Here is a 24,197-nt window from a genome sequence, read left to right as displayed (position 1 = left end):
GGCTTTGTACTGGTATATAACAGATGAATCTTAGTTTATGTTTTACCTGGATTTAATTTGTATTTTTATTGTTAACAGTTTCTTACTTATTCACTTGTTTTAATGTTTCTGTGTATTAATTTGTACAGTACCCTGGTTCAGGCACTTGAACTTGGTTGAGAAAGGTCTGTCAGGATCATGCTAATGATGCCTGGAAACTTATCATAAAGAATGTTTGATGGTCAGCCTGACTTCCAGAGTTTTACACCCTTCCCTCTCCTGGCTAGCAAGATGCCCACCCATCTGGACATCAGTGTTATAAGAACATTGGCTCATGCCATCTTCAGTTCCTCCTTTCCACAATTTGCTCAAGACTGAATGTATTACTGTTGCACTACGACGGTCTGCTGGTGCAGCCTAGCCTACTGAGCTCATGTGAGTATTTTTTTTTTTGTATTCGTTGTATGCCAACCCATTTTAGCTTTTGGGCATCAGGACTGGATGTCAGATTCTGAACAAAATTTAACAATTGTGTAGTGTGTGGGAAACAAATATCCATAAAATTTTCCATACTAAATGTCTACTCAGTCTAAAGCCTGAGCACAATGTACTTAACTGTTCCCACTCTGTCAACTGGAACCACAAGACAATCAAGCAGACAGCAAAATATTTCTAGAACCACTTAGCTCAGTAGTCAGCATGCTTCTGGGCTTGCAACTCCGTGGCATCAGCCAGACCAACCTCTGACATTATGCCAAAAAAGTACTTTGAAAAGAGCCCCTTTACAAAAAGTATCATATGAGGCTGCCAGTCCATCCGAGTATGAAAGTGCTCCCTGCCCCCACTCAAAAGTGTCAGATTCAGTGAGATGTTTCTGCAGATCATGAATCTGGTGTCCGTTTCTAGCAAGGCTGCTTACATGGCACATATGGTGGTTGCCATGCTCCTGGATGTAGACTCATCCTCACAGACAGAACCCACTCTTTTGCTGGTCAGTTCTAAAGCTTCTCCACAGGCCTCAGACACCTAGATTATAACTAGTGGGGGCAGCATTACACCACTGCTAGTATGGGAGGATGTCAGCAAGATTTGAAGCAAGGTCCTGGGCACCTGCCCACAACCTGAGTCCTCCAAAGGCGTCCCCAAATCCAAACCTAGGGCAACTTAATCCAAGTCAACGTAGACATCCATCACCTTGTCACAGTCTGTGCTGGGTGGGCCCACTTGTCCTTCCCTGTCCCAAGATTCAAAGGAATTTTTAAAGTTTGCCAAAGACATTATGGAATCTCCAAGAACTACTCAATCAACCTCTGAAGGACAGCCAATGCTGGGATCCCTTCTCGGAAGATGAAAAGGGAACCCTTACCCGTTGAGGATTCTGAAACCTTTGACATGGAGGCAGATGAAATGGGCTATAAGACCAAACATCATCCTTCTCTTTGTATGAGTGACATTGAGGATTCCTTATTCTCAGTCTCTTTTACAGATGATGTACCATTTGGGGATCTCCTCATAAATGATGGATTGTTTTAAATGGGAGGTTAAGGAATTCTTCCAGGTCCAATTAAAGTATAAAGAGCTTCTGGATCTGTCTCAGTACAAGCAATACTCACGCCTCCAGTCACAGAAGCCCTGGAAAATTATTTTGCTAATGTGTGCTTAGAGCCACATGCCCAAACCTCCTCTCCTAGGAAGCCTGACTACTTTTACAGGATCAGATAAACCCAAAATGTACAGTTGTGTATACTTACCCTAAATGTAGATGTTAGAGTGTATTCACTGTTGCAGTCATCACACTTGGGTTATCTGCCTGCAGGTAGCCCTCAGTAGGCCTAAATATCAGAGACTTAGTCTTTCTGTGTCGGATGCTGTCGCTTCTTCCATGACGTCAGGGGTATAAAAACAGGCAGCCAATGCCATTACATCAGTTTTTCTTGCCCCAAATGTCAGGAGCCCCCAGATAGGGAGCTAGTATATGGAGGGGAATAACACCATCAGTAAAAAGTAAATACCAATACCAGTAGGAATAGCCATAGAGTGGACAGATAAAGAGATAGAGAAAACCAGGGGGGCTGGAGGGAGGGAAACCAAGACTGGAACAGTGAATACACTTGAACATCTACATTTATGAATACACTTGAACATCTACATTTATGGTAAGTGTACACAACTGTACTATGTTCTTCATGTTTCACTGTTGCAGTCATCACACTTAGGTTGATTCCCAAAGCTGAGGAAGGGTGGAGGCAGCCAAGAAGAGTTAGGGCTGGCTGGCTAGTAGGCCTTGCAAGACTGCTATAGCAAATCCTGCCCTGGATTTGGAAAATACAGGCAGGTAGTAATGCTTGGCAAAGGTGTGTACAGAGCTCTAGGTAGCAGCTTCCAGCATGTCCCTGGTAGGAACTCCCCTGAGAAATGCTATAGGGGTAGATGTGGCCCTAGTGGAATGTTCTGACCCCCTGAGGGGTTGGTTTTCCATGGTGCTTGTAGCAGAAATGGATGATGTGTGCTATCCATTTGGAAATGGTTTGTTTTGAAATGGCCTTGCCCGCTGCTCCTGGTGCAAAGCTGAATAGCAGCTGGTCAGAGTTTCTGAAAGGCTTAGTCCTATCAAGGTAGAACTTGAGCTGTCTGTGCACGTCCAAAGAGTGCAGGATCTTTTCCCCTTTATTTTGAGGCTTAGGGAAGAAGGTTGGCAAATGGATGGATTGGCTGACAACCACACTGGACACCACTTTAGGCATAAAGGAAGGGTTAGTCCTAAGGGGAAACCCTGTCGGCATGGAAAATAATGAAGGGTTCCACTGCCATCAGTGCTTGTAACTCAGACACTCTTCTAGCTGAAGTGATGGCTAGAAGCAAGGCTGTTTTCCAAGAGAGGAATATTAACTCTGCTGAAGCAGCCGGTTCAAAAGGGGGAAGCGTGAGATTTTCCAGTACAAAGTTAAGGTCCCAAGCAGGGGTGGGTGCTCTCCTTGGTGGCCTTAAGTTGTTTGCCCTTCTCAGGAACTGTTTGGTGAGAGAATAGAGGTGGCTCAGTATTGTAATAAGCCAAAATGGCAGAGGCATGGATCTTAATGGAGGAGAAGGATAAGCCTCTGTGGAGTAGCTATGCGAGGTAATCCAGGATTAAAGGTAAGAATGCCAGTTGCTGTGTCCTTTCCTTTAGACTGAGTCCAAGAACAATACTTTTTCCACTTTTCAGCATACATTTCCCAGTACTGGGCATTCTGGCTTCAAGGATGATGTCCAGCACCTGTTTGCTTAGGGCTGCTGGTGGAGTGTTTAAAGAATAAGCCAGGCTGCAAGATTTAGTTTGCAATTGTGGATGCAAAATCAGTCCCTCCTGCTGAGAAAGCAGGGTTGGGGTCTGGTGTAGGTGCCAGGGTGGCATCGTTGTCAGGTTGCGCAGGAGTTAGTACCAGTGCTGGCATGGCCAGTCTGGGGAAATCAGAATTGTCCTTGGCCTGTCTTGTTTTATCTTGAGTAATACTCTCGAGAGAAAGAGCAGAAGGGGAAAGGCATAGATTGAGAGGTTTTCCCTTTGAAAGGCTAGGGCATCCACCTTCCAGGCCCTGCTGTGAGGGTTTCTGGTGCAGAATTTGTTTAACTGGTGGTTGTCGGGGGAGGCAAAGAGATCCACCTCTGGGGTCCTCCATTTCTGGATCAAAAGGCTGAAGGTGCCTGGCTCCAATTTCCACTTGTGTGGGGCTAGGAGATTTCTGCTTAAGTCGTCTACCAGTGAATTTTGTTTGCCTGACAGGAATTGAGTTTGTAGATGAACTTGGTTATCCAAGGCCGTGTTCCACAGGGCCATAGCTAATCTGCAGAGTGGGTAAGAATGGGTTTCCCCCTGCTTGTTGATGTACCACATAACTGTGGTGTTGTCTGTTTTTATCAGCAGTTGTCCCGGTAAGAGTAGGTATCTGAAAGCTGTCAGGGTATTCTGTACAGCTAGCATCTCATTTTGGTTGATGTGCAGGAGAATTTGCCTTGGGCTCCAGTAGCCCTGAATACATTTGCCTGCCATTTGAGCCCCCCCATGCATAGTCTGATATGTCTGTGGTTAGGGTCTGGGCAGCATGGGGTTGAGTAAAATGCAGTCCCTTGTTGTGGTTGCATGCTTCTGCCCACCAAAGGAACTCTGTCCTTAGACAAGGTATGACAGGAATGACTTCTTCCAAGTCCTGAGAATGTTGGCACCAAAGACTTTTAAAGTACCATTGAAGTTTCCTCATATGCAGTCTTGCATACAGAATTAGCAGATTACATGAGGCAATGAACCCTAGGGCTTGCAGTATTTTTCTTGTAGATAGCTGGGTTCTGGCATTTGTTTGACGTAGTCTGTCAGATAGGGTTCTGGTGGCCATTTGTTTGAAGTAGTGTGTCAGATAACATCTGTTTTTCTGAAGTGACGAATGTCATCTGGGAAGTTGTATCCAAGCTTGCTCCCGGGAATACAATCTTTTGACTGGGTACCAGTTGTGATTTCTTTCCGTTGATGGTATACCCCAATGAAGTGAGAAGTTTTTTTTACAAATGTCAAGTGCTGAAGCAGCATCTCCTGACTGTCTGCCACAAATCAGGCAGTCGTCCAAGTACAGGTAAATCTGGATATTTCTCTGCCTGCAGTATGCAATGGCTGGAACCAGCCATTTTGTGAATACCCTGGGCACAGTAGATAAGCCAAAGGGAAGTGCAGAGAACTGATAATGCATAGACCCTGCCCTGAAATGTAGATATTTCCTATATGACTCCCTTATGGGGATATGCAGATAGGCTTCTTTTAAGTCTAGGGTGACTAACCAGGCATCCTTGGCTAACATAGGGAGAAGCTGTTACAGGATAAGCATCTTGAATTTTGGTACCACCAGGAAGGTGTTGAGAATTGAAAGATCCAGGATTGGGCACCAAGAGCCCTTTTTACTGGGTACCAGGAATAGTCTGGAGTAGAATCCTTGACCCCTCTCTTCTACTGGAACAGGCTGAATAGCTCTGATATTGAGCAGGGAAAGTACTTGGTTTTGAGCCTCTGCCCACTGATTTGGAGGAAAGTCTGGAAACCCGCTTGGGGTTGGCAGTGAATGGAAATAACATTTGTAGCCCTGGGATACAATGTTGAGGACCCATCGGTCCTGAGTGACAGATATCCAGTTTTTTGCAATTTTCCTCCTAGGGGCACAAGCAGTTGGGCAGGGCTGGGCTAGGAAGTAGGACTTGAGAAGTAATTGTGAGCTTTTTCCATAAGGAGGTGGCTTACCACTCCCTGCTTTAGGGGTGGGGGCACTCCATTGCTTAGATCTCTGCATACCCAGAGACTGTAGTCTGGGTGGCCTGTTTCCCCTGGGTCTTGTTTAGGAAGGCCTGGAGGGGGCTGGAAAGGACCAGTGTTTTGAAGGGCAATGCCTACTGACTCTAGGTGGTTGCACTTATAGGAATTCTTTAACAGTTTGCATAGATTTAGCCTTTTCTTCCATGTTTTTAAGAACAACTTCTGCTTTGATGTCAAACAAATGGTCCTTATTTAAAGGAGCATCTAGTAATTTAGATTTGACATGATCTGGCAAGGCCTGCTCCTTCAGCCAAGCATGTCTTCTCAGTACAGAGCCAGTGACAGCTGCCCTGCAAGATGCTTCTAGGGCATCAAAACCACACTGTAAAGTATGCTTACTAACTTGGTTTGCAGAGTGCATAAGCTCCTGCAATTCTTTACTTTCTGCACAATCTGGAAAAATTACCACTTTTTGTTTAATAAGTTCCATAATATGTTGCTGGTATTTCAGCATGTGAAACTGACAATTCAATGCTCTGACAGCAAGAGTTGCAGAGGTATATACCTTCTTACCCCATCTATCCAAAGATCTGGAATCCCTGTCCGAAGGGGTAGGATTCTTGGCTGTAGTAGCCTTAATACCCTTAGGTCCCTGGAAAATGATCGCTGGGTCAGCAGTTGGATTCTTGAAAAGAAACTTATGAGAATCAGGTACTCTGTAGCACCTGTCTGGTTTCCTAGGGGCTGGAGGTAAAGTGTTTGGAGTAAGACTGGATTCCATGAAAACATCATCCACAACATCCAGGACAGGGGATATAGCTAAAGGCCTGTGCTGAGGCAACTCTAACAATTCTCTTAGTCTATTTTTGGACTGAGGATAGTCTTGGCACTCCCAGTGGAAATGCTCTGCATCTGAATCCTCATAGGTGGATAAGGGCATGTCTTCATAATCAGAAAGGTTAGAGTCATCAGACTCCTGGTCTGTAGAAACTGAAGGGGACTGGATTCTTTGTCTCTTAGCAGGGGAAGGCTGGCTTCCCCTAATCAGCACAATAAGGTCTTCAGCCATTCTAAGCATTTGTTTTTGTGGGATGGGTGCCTGAGCATGCACTCTGGTCATCGGTTTTCTTGGCATAGTGCGTACTCTGGGCCTAAGAAATCTGGTAGTTTTGGTTAAAAATGAAGTTGTCGGTTTACTTCGAACATCGGTTGGACAAAAACTCCCTCAGAAGCTGGTGCCGGCACAACGGCTCTGGACCCATCTAAGGAAGAGACATCCGCTGGTTCCATAGTCGAAGAAGCATCTCGCGGCATACCGGACTCTGAATGGGTCTCAGCAGAGGCCTGCAAATCCATAGACGCTGGCATCAGGGGCTGCAAAGCCACCTCACTGAGTACCGGCAGACTGGCGACTAGCTTAACGGAAGAGTCGTCGGCAGTTTTGGACCCATGCGGTCTGTGTCTCTGTCTTTATCCTTATGTTTTTTCGGAAGATTGGTAGTCTGATGGCTTACTGAAGCCATTTCAGAATACGGAGATTGAGTGTGAAAGAATTTATCGACAAAGATACCCAGATGACGAATGGTCTGGGAGTTAAACAAGGCACAAAAACGACAGCGAGGGACGTCGTCGTCTGGGCCTAAACAGGTGACGCAGTAAGAATGAAAATCTCTATGAGGTATTTGCTTTCCACAGGCAAGACAAATGTTAACTTTTTCTAACATCGGTTAGAGCAAGAAAAAAGGATCCCCAACAGGATACTTAGCTTTAGAAGACTTCAGGATTATTCAACTCGAAAACGAAAAATTCAGGTAGGGGCCGACCGGCACTTGCGAACTGCTTCTGCTTCGGGCTCCTCCTCGGCAAGAAAGACTGATGTAATGGCGTCGGCTGCCTGTTTTTATACCCCTGACGACCTGATGCCATGGAAGAAGCAACAGCATCCGACGCAGAAATACTAAATCTCTGGTTTTGGGCCGACTAAGGGCTACCTGCAGGCAGATAACCCAAGTGTGATGACTGCAACAGTGAACACGAAGAAAGTACAGTTTTGTACCTACCATAAATGTAGATGTCCGATAGGTATGCATCTGCAGTCCTTACATATGGGTTGTCCTGCCTCAGGCAGCCCTTTGGTCGGCCGGATTCCAAAGTCTGGGTCCGGCGTCGGCTGATGTCGCCCTTTTCCCTGACGTCAGAGCGCCAGGGGTATAAAATCATCAGCCGACGCCATCTTCCTCAGTTTTTCTTGCCCCAGATGCCAGGTGCCCTCTAATGAAGGCTAAATTTGGAGAGATGCAAAAAATTCCAAACATGCACAGTGATCTATATATATATATATATATATATATATATATATATATATATATATATATATATATAATACACCATAATAGATAACCCCAGCTAGCTAGAAAGAGGGATAACTACTCAAGGAATACCACAGAGGGGTAGGAGGGAGGGAAATCCTGACTGCAGATGCATACCTATCGGACATCTACATTTATGGTAGGTACAAAACAGTACTATGTCCTTCAAGGATGCATCTGCAGTCCTTACATATGGGTAGAATACCATAGCCAAGCTGGGGGTGGTAGGACCTAAGAAAAGGATGGTGTAGCTAAAATGCCCTGCAGGACTGCAGTAGCAAAGCCTGCTCTGGATCTGGAATATAATGGTAAATTGTAATGCTTGGAAAATGTATGCACGGAGCTCCATGTAGCAGCTTCTAAGATGTCCTTTGTAGCCACCCCTCTTAAGAAGGCTGTGGAGGTGGCTGTGGCTCTGGTGGAATGAGGTCTTATGTTGGATGGCACAGGTTTTCCATGAAAGGAGTAACAGAATCGAATGCAATTCCCTATCCATTTTGAAATTGTCTGTTTGGAAATTGCTTTTCCTTGTACACCAGCAGCATATGCTACAAAACGCTGGTCAGTTTTCCTGTAAGTCTTAGTTCTGTCCAAGTAGTAGTGCAACTGTCTGTGAATGTCCAGTGTATGCAGAGGTGTCTCTCCTTTATTTTGTGGATTTGGAAAGAAGGTATGCAGGTGAAAAGCTTGGTTCAGTGAGACCCTGGATACCACCTTTGGCATGAATGAAGGATTGGTTCTCAATAAGACTCTGTCCTGATGAAAAGTAAGAAATGGTTGTACGGCCATGAGGGCCTGTAACTCAGATACTCTTCTTGCTGAGGTTATGGCCAGAAGGAAGGCAGTCTTCCAAGACAGGAACTGAAGTTCTGCAGATGCTGCTGGTTCAAAGGGAGGTAGAGTTAATTTTTCCAACATGAAATTAAGATCCCATGTAGGCACTGGTGGTTTCCTTGGAGGGCTGATGTTTTCTATCCCTCTTAGAAACTGCTTTAACAGCGGATGAGAAAATACAGGTGGATCAGTGTTGTACTCTGCTGAAATGGCTGAAGCATGAATTTTTATGGAAGAGTAAGAGAGGCCATTATGGAGCATTTCTGCCAAGTATTCCAGGATATGTGGAATGCTCATTACTGTCGGATCTTGGCCCTTTGTGGAGTTCCAAGTGCGAAATCTTTTCCATTTTGCTGAATATGCCTTTCTTGTGGAAGGTCGCCAAGCTTCCTTGATGATATCCTTTACCCTTTTGGATAGTTTATCCAGGCGAGGAGTCAAGGTATTTTCCAGGCTGTCAGCTGCAAGGTTTTTAGGATGGAGTGCAGAGTTCTGTAATTGTGCTGTGTCAGAAGAAGTGGCCATTGTGGTAGAAGCCACGGTTTCGTGCGTGACAAGCTCCTTAACAATGGGTACCAATGTTGTCTTGGCCAGTCCGGAGCTATCAGAATCACTTTTGGTTGTTCTGTCCTGATCTTCAGTAAGACCTTGGTCATTAACGGAAGAGGTGGAAATGCATATACTGTTAGGGTATTCCAGCTGAAAGAGAGAGAGTCCACTTTCCATGCTTGTGGGTGGTATGTCCTTGTGCAGAATTTCTTCAGTTGATGGTTGTGGTGGGAGGCAAAAAGATCTATGTCCGGCCTTCCCCATGATTGTGTTATTTGAAGAAAGGTGTCTGGGTGCAGCATCCATTCGTGTGGATCCATGATGTTTCTGCTTAGGCTGTCCGCCAGTACATTGTCTTTTCCTGGTACAAACTGGGATTGCAGCTCTATATTGAGTTTTAGGGAAAGTTCCCAAAGATTCATTGCCAGCCTGCAAAGAGGGTAAGAATGGGTACCTCCTTGCTTGTTTATGTACCACATAACTGTGGTATTGTCTGTTTTTATTAGCAGGTGGCCTTGATGTAGGAAGTGCTTGAAGGCCTTGATTGAATGCATCACTGCCAGCATTTCCTTTTGGTTTATGTGCAGGAGAAATTCTGTTTGTGTCCATTGTCCTTGAATGCATCTGCCCTCCATGTGCACTCCCCATCCATGGTCTGAGGCGTCCGTGGTAATGGTTTGGCTGATATTTGGTTTGCTGAAAGGCAGACCCATGTTTGACTGGCTTGCTTGAGCCCACCACAGAAATTCCTTTTGAAGGCATGGAATGAGGGGGATCAAAGCTTCTAGGCTGTGACTGTGTTGAGACCATAGACTCCTTAGGTACCATTGTAGTTTCCTCATATGCAGCCTTGCTTGTGGAATCAGAAGAATGCAAGATGCCATGAAACCCAGGGCCTGCAGTATTTTCCTTGCAGTCAGTTGGGTTTGCTTTGCCAGGTTTCTGAAGTAATCCGGTAGTTGTTCTTGTTTTTCTTCTGTGAGAAAAGCCGTTTGGGTGGTTGTATCTAGTTTTGCACCCAGAAAAATTATTCTTTGGGATGGAACAAGTCTTGATTTTCGGATGTTGACTGTGTATCCCAAAGCCTGAAGTACGTGTATGGCATAATTCAAGTGTTTTACCAATGTTTGTTGGCTGTCCGCTTGTATAAGGCAGTCGTCCAGGTATGGGTATATTTGAATCCCCTGAAGTCTGCAGTGTGCAATTACTGATGCCAGGCATTTCGTGAATACTCTGGGCGCAGTAGATAAGCCAAAGGGCAATGCTGAGAATTGATAATGCTCTGAACCTGCAAGAAATCTGAGGTGTCTTCTGCAACTTTGTCTGATAGGGACATGTAGGTATGCCTCCTTGAGGTCTAGAGTTACCAGCCAAGACCCCTTGCCCAGCATGGGAAGGAGTTGCTGTAGGGTTCGCATTTTGAATTTTGGCACAATGAGATAAGTATTCAGTGTGGACAAGTCGAGAATAGGCCTCCATTGTTTTTCTTTTCTTGGGACAAGGAATAGTCTGGAATAAAATCCTTGGCCTTGTTCTGTGAGAGGAACCTTTTCTATAGCTTTCATTTGCAAAAGGTTGGAAATTTGTTTTAAAGCCTCTGCCCTTTGATTCGGTGGCAGGTTTGGCATGCCTTTTCTTCTTGGTAATGTATGAAAATGGAACCTGTATCCTTTGTCTATTATTTGCAGTGTCCATTTGTCCCTTGTAATACTGTGCCAATTTTCTGAGAATAAAGATAGCTTTCCACCCAAAGGTGCTTCCAATTGAGCCCTGGTTGGCGGGGTCAAGGTAAAGTCATTGATTCTGTCCTTGTGCAGCAGTTGTAGGTCCTGCACTACCTCTCTGGTTAGGAGGCTGCCATTGACGTCCTCTGTAGGAGCCTCTAGCTTGCCCTCTACCTCTGTCACGCCTGCTCTTGCCTCTTTGAAATCTCTCTGTGTCTGGAAAGGACCAATTCTTAGAGGGCCAATTCCTGCTGAATCTTGGTGGTTGGACCTGGAGAAAATCTTTGACTGTTTGTACAGATTTAGCCTTTTCCTCAAATTTCTTTAAGACCTCCTGAGCAGTGGAGCCAAAAAACTTTTGCTTTTCCAGTGGCGCATCCAGAAGCTTTGCTTTAACATGATCTGGCAGGGCTTGTTCCTTCAGCCAAGCATGTCTACGTATGACTGCACCTGTCATTGCTGACCTACATGAAGCTTCCAATGCATCATAACCACACTGCAAGAAATGGTTGCTAACCTGTTGGGAGTTATGTACCAGATCCTGAAGTGACTTGCGATCTAGGGGTTCAGGTGAAGACAGTTTTTTATGCAATTCATCTAACAAATACTCTTGGTACTGTATCATATGGAATTGACAATTTAATGCCCTCATAGAAAGAGTGGAAGAAGTATACACTTTTTTACCCCATCTCTCTAAAGCCCTGGACTCCCCTTCAGAGGGGAGTGGATTTTTAGTAGTGACAGATGCAACCCCTTTAGGACCCTGGGAAATAGTTTCAGGGTCAGCAGAGTGGGCCTTGTAAAGGAAATGATGTGAGTCCGGGACCCTGTAGTACCTATCGGGTTTGACAGGAGCCGGAGGAAGGGAGTCAGGGGTAATGCTAGACTCAGAGTACACATCATCAATGACATTCAAAACAGGAGGAATAGCCAAAGGTCTATGCTGAGGTAAATGCAGAAAAGTCCTTAATCTCTTCCTGGAATCAGAGAATTACTGGCCCTGCCATTTGAAATGCTCTCTCATGGAGTGAAGGGTCTCCCCAAAGGACAGCTCTTCAGGAGGGGAGGCAGAGGGAATAGATTCCTCTGCATCAGAATCCTCGTAGGCCATAAAGGCCTCCTCCTGGTAATCAGAAAGAGCAGAGCCATCTGAGGCCTCATCAGAGGACTGGGGATCAGTGGGCTCAACCCTGGGCCTTTTGTCTAGAGGAGGATGAGAGCCCCTGTCTGGATGTGGCTGAGAGCCCCTAATTAGAGAAATAAGGTCCTCAGCTAAACTTAAAATCTGTGAACCTGTAGTGAATCCCTGAGGAATAACCTTGGGAGGCAGGGATTTTGGCTGTTTAGCAGCTTTAGCCCTTGTGAACGCCTTTATGGACATGGATGCAGGAGGCCTGGCTGCTCCACGTGCTGGTGTAGTTTTGTCTAGGGAAATGGTGTCGGATGTGTCTTGGACACCGGTTTCTGAGGGAAATTCTATAACCGACTCAGAAGAGGCCTCCGGGGCCGAAATTGTCGGTTGTGCGGTTTCGACGGTCGGAAGTACCAAGGACTCTGTTTCAGCCGAGATTGAGACCCTCGCGGTAGGCCTAGGCGTGGTTTCAGCCGAAACCACGGTCCGCGTGTGTCAGTCCTTGTCCTTCCGTTTTTTGGTTAAATGAGAAGTCGGAGTCTCCGACAGCATATTGTAACAGTAACTAGCCCCAAAAAATTCCTCTGCAAACTCCACCCGACGCCTAAGAGTGCGTCGGTTGAAGGAGGCACAGGCTGTACAGGCCGAGACGTCGTGGTCTGGGCCTAGGCAGGGGAGGCAGTAAGAATGGAAATCCTTATGAGGTATTTGTTTCCCACAAGTTAAGCAATTATTAATTTTAAGCGTTTGATCTGACATCGGCTGAGGCAAGAAAGAGTCCCCAACGGGGTACTTAGCTTTTGAAGTCTTCGGTAGCTGAAGTTACAGGAGCTGGCCGACCGGCACTTGCGAACTGCTTCTGCTTCGGGAAACACGCGGCAAGAAAGACTGAGGAAGATGGCGTCGGCTGATGATTTTATACCCCTGGCAATCTGACGTCAGGGAAAAGGGCGACATCAGCCGACGCCGGACCCAGACTTTGGAATACGGCCGACCGAAGGGCTGCCTGAGGCAGGACAACCCATATGTAAGGACTGCAGATGCATCCTTGAAGGACATCATCTACTTCTACAAAAACCCTCTGGCAGATCCAGTTGCCATGTCCATGGATTCTCGGAAGGAAACTACTACAATTCCCACCACAAATGCACATCCCAATGAAAGAACATGGTCTCAAGACAAATTTTCAGGAAGAAAATATGCACTTCTCCCCTCTCTGCCCCCCAGACTCCAAGGGCACTTTAACAGCCCTACCTGTTGAAATACCAGGAGTCTCTCCTGAGCCAGACAAAGGTGCAGAGTGTGGGCATGGAAGAGGAGGATTTTAAAGGGAAGTGCTTAACTTATGTAATGTCAGCGTTCAGATCGCTAAGCATTCCATTAAATGTGGCTAAGAAGCTGTAGGCACATCATGTAGGGCAGCAACTATGGGCTCAGTGTTGAGAAGACATGCCTGGTTGAGGACTCAGTCTTTACCAAACCATGTAAAAGCAGAACTCCTAAATGCTCCCTGGGTAGGATACTTCTCTTTGAACCCTATAAACAGACAGCTACAGTAGCAACTAATCCACAAATAGCTGTCCATCCTACCCAAATCACGAGACAAGTAAGCAACCCAAAGATAAAAAAACAATAACGGGAAGCTGGCAAGCAGATCATAAAGGGAAGCCTGGAGGCCTTCAAGATCATGACCCAGAGAAGGAGGAGCTACAATTTATCCAAACTCAACCCTCCCCCCACCAGTCACTCCAAACCCTTCCTTACTCACCACTCTCTCTCCTTCTACATCAAAAGACAGGAGGTGACGTAGTCCTCTTAGTAAAGCAACAGGAGAGTCATCAGTCAGGAGCCCTCTAAATGAAGGAATTGAACAGTCCTCAATCATGAGTCCCCTTAGTAAAGGAATTGGAGAGTCAAAAGTCAGGAGTCCCCCTAGTGAAGGAATGGGGCAGTCAATAATCAGGAGTCCCCTTAATGAAGGAATGGGACAGTCAACAATCAGGAGTCCCCTTAGTGAAGGAGGGGGAGGGGCAAGTCAATAATCAGAAGTCCCCTTAGTGAAGAAATGGAACAGACCTCAATCATTAGTCCACCTAGTGAAGGAATGGGACAGTCAGCAAGGTCAACAATCAGGAGTCCCCTTAGTGAAGGAATGGGAGAGTCAACAATCAGGAATTCCCTTAATGAAGGAATGGGACAGTCCACAATCAGGAATCCCCTTAATGAAGAAATGGGACAGTCCACAATCAGGAATCCCCTTATTAAAGGAATGGGACAGTCCACAATCAGGAATCCCCTTAATGAAGGAATGGGACAGTCCACAATCAGTAGTCCTTCTAAGAGAAGGAATGGGAGTTGCAACAATCAGGAGCCCTCTTGGCAAAGGAATGGGATTGTCAACAATCAGTAGTCCTCTTAGTGAAGCAACGGGAGGGTCATCAATCAAGAGAAATTAAAGATGTGCCTTATATCTTCTAAGCAAACTAAAATCCTAAGGTATCCCTCCAGTTCCCAGGGACCAAACAGATCTGCCCTCCCCCACTATAAGATGTGTCACGGATTATTCGGAGAGTACCAGGAGGATGAGGAGGAGGAGGAGCAGGCTTCTACTTTAGACTATTCCTAGTTCCAAACACAGAAAGTACATGGAGACCCATTTTGGATCTGTCCAGGCTAAACACATTTCTTAAAATCCCAAAATTCATGGCATTAACTGTACCTCTCCACTTCCCACAGGCTTACACTGTCACCCTGGCTCTAAAGGATGCCCGTCTTTCACATGCCCATAGCCAGGGTGGACAGAAGCTTCCCTGGATTCAATGCAGGGGAGTTCACATTACCAGTGTACATTGCTATCCTTTTCTTTGTCTACTGCATCTAGGTTATTTGCAGAGTACCAGGCACCAGTCATTACCTAATGCAAACCAAAGCACATTCACATCTAGCAGCACATGAATGGCTGTCTCATTCAGACAGCTTCCCTATGGGAGATGCAGGAGGCTCTACAGTTTACACAGACTTCCTTCTGGTCCCCGGTCTCTCTCTAAACTTATCACAATCCAATTTAGTTCCCACAAGACATGTCCTATATTTAGTGACATTGCTGGTCAAAGAACAAATGGTCTTTTGCCCCCCACCACCCCAGCAAAACATTCTGTCAAAATAATTCCAGATGGTGCTGGGATACATAGTTTTGGCCAGTCTAATAGTACCCCTAACAAAGTCTCCCAATACGAAGCTACAGTGGAACTTACAAAACAGATGGTGCCGATATACTCGGTCCCTGCAGTGCCTTGTACTATTGTCCTGCATCAAAACAGTGCTATCAGGACAGATTGATCCGATTCATCGGGTATGTCTTGATGAGGGGATGTCCTACAAGACATGCCTGAAGACCAAGAAGCTCACTACAGCTTCATAAGGAGAGAACTGGTCCTATTTTCAGTTTGCTTGACCTCAATTCAGAACAAGGGGCCACTCATATTCTAACCTATGGACTGATTTTCCTCCCATCCCTTTTAGGCACATGTTTTTGGTGGATGTTTTCCATTTCATTCTGGGGAGGTGGAGATAGGAAGTCAAACGCAATGAAATCATACCTAGCTAAATGGAAAAGGCTCTCCATTTGGTGTCCAAGAGGAGGTCATGACCCAAATGTAGCACCAGGGTCCTTTATTCTCAAGTACATGTCAGACCTTTAAAAAGTGGATTATCTTATACTTCAGGCAAGGTGCATACTTTAGCAGTCTCAGCTTATCTGTTGTGGGATCCGTTTATTTACTTATTTTTTTTACCACTTAAGCAGCCTCCTCAAGGGAGTCCTCCATTTTGGACCACCGAAGAGACAGATTTCTCCACCATGGGACCTCAATAACATTTTAAAGAAACGTGCCTTTTCCCCATTTGAACCAGGTGGTTTCACATGCCACAACTTTTTCTAGTTAACGTCTGTGGGAGCTAGATGAAGCAAAGGGGGATGTTGCCCAATTCTTAAGGCATAGTTTTTCTTCTGTAATGACAGTTGTGAAAAAAAGATTAACATCCCAAATTCAAATACCAGCAATTCCGAGAACATCTTTAGCTTCCTTAATGCAAGACACAAAGCAAGAAAAATGAATTTGACTGAATAAAACATCAGGTAGTGGAAAAGTATATTTGAGGGGCGCAGCTAAAAAGATTGACTTGTTCACTGATAAAGTGTACATCAGAAGTTCAGAAAAAAACTTAGCATGTGTGATTCCAACTCTTTATAAGAAAATCTCAAAGGAAATGAATAAAAGAAATGATGATAAAACACCAGCGTTCTTGTATTCCAGCACCACTGAAAACTGTTAGCATTCCTTTCTACTGCAACCCACTGAGGGAAAAAAAAGCAAACAAAAAAAACAGCAACTTTGTTACAAAGCACAAATCAATGGCAAGACAAAGCTATATTCCGAACTGAAAATGACTTACGCTAATTACTGCACCACAAGTTCTCACCGGTCCTTTATTTAAAATTTTTATTCTTCAGGCACATTCAGTACATGTAACACACATTTTTGTATTAGCATGTCAGAACATTACAGACTTGGTGCAACAATGTATAAAACACGTTATACCTTCATTACAACATTCCAGCCCAAGACATCGGCATGCAGTAGAGCATACTACAGCGGGGTAGCACTCTTCGAGGGTACTTTGGAAATAAATGGAAAGCCAGAGGAATTCATCCACTAATTCTCCTGGGACTGCTTCATAGTCTTTGGACTACAAACCCTCTAGAACACAAAGGACAATTCAAAAGCACTTTCAAAAGGATGCTGGCACTGTCAGATTGGCACTGGGAGCTGTGGTGGTGGCGGGGGGGGGGGGGGAGGGGTGGAGGCAGCAATGTATCCCTCATGTGCATTCATTTGTGAAACTGGAGTTCACAAACAAATTCAGGTTCCCAAAGGACTAACATGGTGGTGAAGGTGTTGTTATTTCTAAGAATTAAAGATGATGCATGGATTGGTACACTATGAAACTTCAGCAGTGACTGGGCATTTTATCAACATTGCAAAATGCAGAAGTTGTGTATGTGCATGTTCTACAGAACAGACCGAGTGCATGATTACAGAATTACTTGCCCTGTTCCTAGAGAACAAAGGAAACATGCCTGGGATTGTAAGTTCCCTTTCTGCATGCCTAGCAAGCTAGCATTCTCAATGGACAGAAATCAGAAGAGATCCTTCTAAGTTACACTTCCTGTTGCCCTGCAAGTTAATCCCTTATACCTGGCAAGACATCAAAGCCCCTGCCAAAAATGGAAATCTTCACCTTACTGCTAGTAAGGTAGTACCTGTGAGTATAGAAACTGTGGAAGGGATTCATGAAGGCCTGAACCTAGCAGAGGTATAAGACTGGCCTATAACAGCTGGCTTGGTTGGAAGAAAGTTCTTAAAATAGAACGAGAAATGACACTACAACAAAAAAATGGCACTATTTCGTAAGTAAGCATGCACAAGATAGAAAAAGTGTGTGATTCTGTGCAACAGATCAGGAAACATGATTGATACACATTACAGATTTCCATCAGGGAATTACACCCTAATGAAATAATGGATATTTCCCTACGGGTCTGGGTGGTTGAGCTGAAAAGTAAAACACCATCCCAAAGTGCAGGTAACAAATTGGTCCAGTTTTGTTAACTCATTCCCTCCAATGGAGCTCTTTTGAGTTTGGACTCAACTCCCATTGTGCATGACAAAAAATAAAAAAGTAAATAATCACATTTAAAAAAGGTTCATACCTCTACTGTAAGTGAGGCTAGAAAACTGTAAATGGCAAAATATTCAGCATAACGTAACCTTTACAATGGTTGCAGTCATTCAATTCTAGCCCCGGGAAAATGTCTACAGTACGTGTACACCGTAGTAAGTGAACAGACAACACAGACATAACTTGCACCTTTTTCCTCCTAATTTTAGTTTTCCTACTGATATTCTTGCAGCTTTAAATATTGACAGGGATTCATAAAAAGTTACCACAAAGTGTAGACTATATGCACACTTAGTGTAATCTTCCTGAGTGACTAGAAGGCACAACAAATGTGATAAGAATGTTCTTGAATACATATCGTGTACACAGTGCAGGCTTTATTGAATCTGGCCCTAGGTCTTGCACTGAATTTTAAAAGCCACAATAACCACATTAAATATGAATTTTGTCATGTTGTATAAACAGCTTACAATACCTCAGTAACCATTCAAGCAACATACATACTACCAGCAGTATTTTCTTCATACAGCTGTGAACTTTCATATGAGGAAAAGGAGTTCTGAACATATTACTTGACTGTTGACACATTTAGAGGAATATAAAAATATATTACAAATAAATAGTATACAAATAATATTTAATCTCTCTTTATCTGCACTACACAGAGGTTAAATATCAATACAATTGTGCTTGTCATTCTGTAAGCTTTAAGATGAAATCTTTTAATACGTTGTATGTAACTCAATTTGGGCATAATTAAAGCAAATAGGAACAAGCAATATTTGACACCTAGAGGCATCAGTAGGATGTAAGTGCAGAAATGCGTGGTCATGTCACTAGACTGTAATGTGTTAAAGCAAAGACAAATGCAATTTCTGTGATAATAAATGATATACATACATCTTCGGCAGACTTTGGTTCCGCTACTGGTACCCACTTATAGATCCTGAGGGACGTATCACCAACAGTTACCCACTTTTTCTCCCTGTAATAAATACATTACACAGTAAATTGTGTGTAAGCAACGACTGCACAGAAATGTCCTCAATACTAAAAAGTCTAAATTTAGCCATGACATACTAAGAAAACGGCAGAGATCATGCCCGCTGCACACATCCTGAAGCATAAAGTACAGTTTTGTACCTACCATAAATGTAGATGTTAGAGTGTTCACACTGCTGCAGTCATCACACTTGGGTTATCCTGCTGTCAGGCAGTCCCGCAGTCGGCCAGAGTTCCAAAGTCTTGGTCCGGCGTCGGTTGCTGTCGCTTTTTCCCTGACGTCAGAGCGCCAGGGGTATATAAGATGCATCCGACGCCATTTTCTTCAATTTTTCTTGCCCCAGATGTCAGGTGCCCCCTAGTAGGAGGGCAATACATATTGCCAGTGAAACTTGTACAGAAAAATACAAATAATACCTTCAGTTACAAGCAAATACACCACAAAGGTTGTAGGAGATAGAAAGGTATAGAAAGGTTCAGCTAGTTCAGAGGGGATGGATGGAGGGTAACCTGGACTGCAGCAGTGTGAACACTCGAACATCTACATTTATGGTAGGTACAAAACTGTACTATGTTCATCGTGTTACACTGCTGCAGTCATCACACACGGGTTGAATCCCAAAGCTAAGGATGGGTGGTAGAGTTAAACAGGGTTTGGAGAAGCTAGTAGGCCCTGCAGAACTGCAGTGGCAAAGCCAGCTCTAGTCTTAGAGTATCGAGGCAAGTGATAGTACTTGGTGAAGGTGTGCACTGAGCTCCAAATTACAGCTTCCAAAATATCCTTGGTTGGTATCCCCCTGAGAAAGGCTGTTGATGTAGCTGTAGCCCTGGTGGAGTGGGACCTAATGCTAGTAGGTACCGGTTTCCCATGATGTGTGCAACAAAAACGTATACAATGTCCTATCCATTTTGAAATGGTCTGTTTTGAGATAGCTTTTCCTTGTGATCCTGAAGCATAGGATACAAAGAGCTGGTCAGATTTGCTGAAAGCCTTAGTTTTATCCAAGTAGTAACATAATTGCCTGTGAATGTCCAAAGAGTTCAGGAGTCTTTCTCCTTTGTTCTGGGGGTTTGGAAAAAAGGTGGGTAAATGAATGGTTTGGTTTAGGGCCACACTGGATACCACCATTGGTATAAAGGAAGGGTTAGTCCGTAGAGCGACTCTGTCTTGATGAAAAATGAGGAAAGGCTCCACTGCCATTAGGGCTTGTAGCTCTGAGACTCTTCTAGCTGAAGTTATTGCTAGTAGCAGGGCAGTTTTCCATGAAAGAAACTTTAAATCAGTTGAAGTAGCTGGTTCAAAGTGCGGTAGTGTAAGTTTTTCCAGAACAAAGTTGAGATCCCAAGTTGGTGTTGGTGCTCTCCTGGGCGGTCTTATGTTCTTAGCCCCTCTGAGGTACTGTCTTAAGACTGGATGTGAAAATAAAGGAGGATCCGTGTTGTAGTGAGCTGAAATCGCCGAGGCGTGGATCTTAATAGATGAAAAGGAAAGTCCTTTGTGCAGCATCTCAGTTAAATATTGTAGAATCTGAGGAATGTTTGGAGCAAGTGGGTTTTGGCCTTTAGCTTGGTTCCAGGCGAGAAATCTTTTCCATTTGTCTGAATAGGTTTTCCTGGTGCTGGGCCTCCTGGCCTCCAGAATGACATCCATAACAGCTTTAGGAAGAGGTGTTGGATGGTTGTTTAGGAAATTTGCCATGCAGCCAGATTTAAGGTTTTAAGCTGACTGTGTAGAATCTGATTGCTTTGCTGAGTGAGCAGGTGAGGAATTTGGGGTAAAATCCATGGTGGGCCATGGGCCATGTTCCTTAGTATTGGATACCAGTATTGGCGGGGCCAGTCTGGAGCAATAAGTATCATTTGTGGTCTCTCTAATCTGACTTTCAGCAGCACCTTTGCTAGAAGAGGCAGTGGAGGAAAAGCATACACTGTTAATGTTTTCCAACTGAATGAGAGGGCGCCCACTTTCCAAGCTAGTGGGTGGAATGTCCTTCTGCAAAATTTTCGAAGTTGGTACTTTTGGGGGTTGGCAAACAGATCTATGTCTGGGCATCCCCATTTTTGAGTTATCATTGCAAATACTTGTGGATCCAGTTTCCACTCGTGGGGATCCATGATGTTTCTGCTTAGGTCGTCTGCCAATATGTTTTTCTTTCCTGGCAGGAATTGTGCTTGTAATTGAACTTGGTAAGTCAGTGCTGTGTTCCACAAGGTCACTGCGTGCCTGCATAGGGGGTAGGAGTGTGTGCCCCCTTGTTTGTTTATGTACCACATTACTGTGGTGTTGTCCGCCTTTATTAGGAGTTGTCCTGGATGTAAGAGGTCCTTGAAAGCTGTTAGGGCATTCTGTACAGCTAGCATTTCTTTTTGATTAATATGCAGATGCCTTTGATCTGCAGTCCATCTGCCCTGAATGCACTGTCCTGCCATGTGTGCTCCCCAGGTATAGTCTGACGCATCTGTTGTGATAGTTTGCCTGGCTGTGGGTAAGGTGAAAGGCTGACCCTTGTTGAGGTGACATGCCTGTGCCCACCATAGAAACTCCTGTCGAAGGCAGGGAATGAGTGGTATCATTGTTTCTAAGCTGTGGCTGTGCTGAGTCCATACGCTTTTCAGGTACCATTGTAATTTCCTCATATGCAGTTTTGCAAATGGTATTAGGAGTATGCAAGATGCCATGAATCCCAAGGCCTGCAGAATTTTTCTTACAGGGAGTTGGGGTCTTTGTTACCATCATTTTGAAGTATTGAGTCAGCTGTTGTTTCTTGTCTGGCGTGAGGTAAGCCATCTGGGCCGTTGTATTCAAGCTGGCACCCAGGAATGTTATGTTCTGTGAGGGCACTAGTTTTGATTTCTTTTCATTTACTGTCTACCCTACGCAACTTAAAAGGTGTTTGACAAACGCCAGATGCTTTAAAAGAATGTCCTTGCTTTCTGCTTGAATAAGGCAGTCGTCCAGGTAGGTGTATATTTGAATTCCTCTTTGTCTGCAGTATGCAATTACTGGTACCAGGCATTTTGTGAAGACCCTGGGCGCAGTAGACAAGCCAAAGGGCAGTGTAGAGAATTGATAATGAGTTGAACCTGCAATGAAACGGAGGTATCTTCTGCAATTTTGTCTGATAGAGACATGCAGGTATGCCTCCTTGAGATCCAACATTACTAGCCAAGCCTTCTTGCCCAGCATGGGAAGAAGCTGCTGTAGTGTGAGCATCTTGAATTTGGGTACTTGGAGATAGGTGTTTAGAATTGAAAGGTCCAGAATGGGTCTCCAGGCTTTGTCCTTTCTGGGGACTAGAAAGAGTCTCGAGTAAAATCCTTGTTCTTGCTCCTGTGTAGGTACCGGTTGAATGGCTCTCATGTTCATGAGAGCTGTAATTTGTTTTTGTGCCTCCGCCCATTGATTTGGTGGCAGGTTTGGCATTCCTTTTATCCTTGGCAAGGTGTGAAAGTGGAATTTGTATCCTTGCGAAACAATGTTTAGGACCCATTTGTCTTTTGTGATGATGTGCCAGTTGTCTGCAAAGAGCTAATTTTCCTCTCAAGGGAGCTGCCAAGAGAGATTTGCTTGGCAGTCTGAAGATTAAGTCATTGTGTTTGTCTTCTGTTAGTTTGGGGCCTGTCTTCCCCTCCTTTCTGGGTAGCGGCTCCCCATTGGCAAGGTTTGTAAGGTCCTTGTGACTGACCTCTGCCCCTTGGGCATCTGTATTTGTCCCTCTGTGGTCTGTCAGATGCTGGAAAGGACCATTTTTTTGTTGGCCAATTTCTGCTGAAGCGAGGGGGTTGAACCTGTAAAAAATCCTTGACCGTCTGCATAGATTTTGCCTTATCCTCCATTTTCTTTAAAACCTCTTCGGCTTTTACACCAAATAAAACATCCTGTTGTAAAGGTGCAGCCAGTAACTTTGCTTTAACATGATCAGGTAGGGTTTGTTCTTTTAACCAAGCATGCCTACGTATGACAGACCCAGTCACTGCTGCTCTACAGGAAGCTTCCAATGAATCAAATCCACATTGTAAAGTATGTTTGCCCACCTGTTCAGCTGCATGAAACAGATCCTACATTTCCTTAAAATCAGGCTGCTCTGAATGTGTGCTCATTTTTTGTTTTAATTGAGACATCAGGAATTGTTGATATTTCAGCATGTGGAACTGGCAATTCAAGGCTCTCATAGCTAGAGTAGCTGAGGTGTATGCCTTCTTTCCCCATCTATCTAGTGCTCTGGAATCCCTGTCAGAGGGTACAGGATTTTTAGCAATAGAGGCCTTAACCCCTTTGAGACCCTGGGAAAGTGTTTCTGGGTCAGCAACAGGGCTTTTATATAGGAACTTGTGTGAGTCCGGGACTCTGTAGTATCTCTCTGGTTTGGCTGAAGCAGGAGGTAGAGTGTCTGGATTAAGACTAGATTCTAAGTAAACATCATCCACAATGTCTAACACAGGAGGGATTGCAAGCGGCCTGTGCTGGGGAAGTAAAAGGAACTCTCAGAGCCTTTTCTTAGAATCAGAGTAATCCTGGCCTTCCCAGTGAAAATGTTCCCTCATGGTATGTAAAGTTTCCCCAAAGGAGTAGTCTTCTGGAGGAGATGCTGAGGGAATAGACTCTTCAGCATCAGAATCTTCATAAGGGGGAAAAGAGTATTCCTGTTCCTCTGAGGTATCCGAGGAAATGGAAACCTGGTCAGCGGAAGCATAATCTTCCTCTTGTCTTGGCCTTTTATCAGGAGGGGGATGGGAACCCCTGATTAAAGTAATTAAATCTTCAGCCATCTTAAGCATCTGTTTCTTAGGCATGAGACCTTGCACTGGAGACTGATGCACAGTCTTTTTTGTTTTTAATGGAGTTTTTAGCTTAGTATAAGATTTAATGGTGAGTGTCGTCGGTCTGAAGACACCTTCTGCAACCGAAGGCATTTCTACTGCACCGGAATCACCTTCTGCTCTGGAGTCGGAAGGGTCTAATGAAGAAGGCTGCGGTGGCCTAGTGCTCTCAGCTTGTGAATCAGAAGCCGTCTGTGGTTCTAAATCAGCGGTCATTAGGGGCTGCGTAGGCGCCTCACTGAAGAGCGGAGAACCGGCGACAGGCCCAGCAGAGGCCTTGGAGTCTGGTTTCGGTCTAGACTGCCAGTCCTTATCCTTGCATTTTTTATGCACGCCGGTCGTCAGTTGCTCCGACGGCATGGCATAATTAAATTTCCTACCAAAGTAATGTCAGGCGAAATCAAACCGACGTTTGATAGTTCGTTTATTAAACCTAGCACAAAACTGACAACCAGTGACGTCGTGGTCAGGGCCTAGGCAAGGAGTACAATAAGAATGAAAGTCCTTATGAGGTATTTGCTTCCCACAAGAAATGCAATTGTTAACTTTTTCTGACATCGGACTGAGGCAAGAAAAGGTTCCCCAACGGGGTACTTAGCTTTACTGAAGACTTTAGTCTGAAATTCGATTTGAAAATATCAGGAGTTGGCCGACCGGCACTTGCGAACTGCTTCTGCTTTGGGCACCGCGCGGCAAGAAAGACTGAAGAAAATGGTGTTGGATGGCTCTTATACACCCCTGGTGCTCTGACGTCAGGGAAGAAGCGACAGCAA

The 24,197-nt window shown here is 44.7% G+C and overlaps 1 protein-coding gene across 1 annotated transcript in view; it reads right to left on the bottom strand.

The window, feature by feature from the left end:
- BCL7A (BAF chromatin remodeling complex subunit BCL7A) overlaps positions 1-24,197 on the bottom strand; it is an 822,965-nt gene that overhangs the window by 343,508 nt on the left and 455,260 nt on the right. The window contains exon 2 of the mRNA XM_044068615.1: positions 18,502-18,586. Within this exon, the coding sequence (XP_043924550.1) occupies positions 18,502-18,586 (85 nt within the window). The remainder of the gene's footprint in view (positions 1-18,501; positions 18,587-24,197) is intronic.

This window comes from Protopterus annectens, chromosome 4.part0 (assembly GCF_019279795.1).
Source record: "Protopterus annectens isolate FY-2018-M chromosome 4.part0, PAN1.0, whole genome shotgun sequence".
Lineage (NCBI taxonomy): Eukaryota > Metazoa > Chordata > Ceratodontiformes > Protopteridae > Protopterus > Protopterus annectens.
This window is presented reverse-complemented; position numbering and strand designations above follow the sequence as displayed.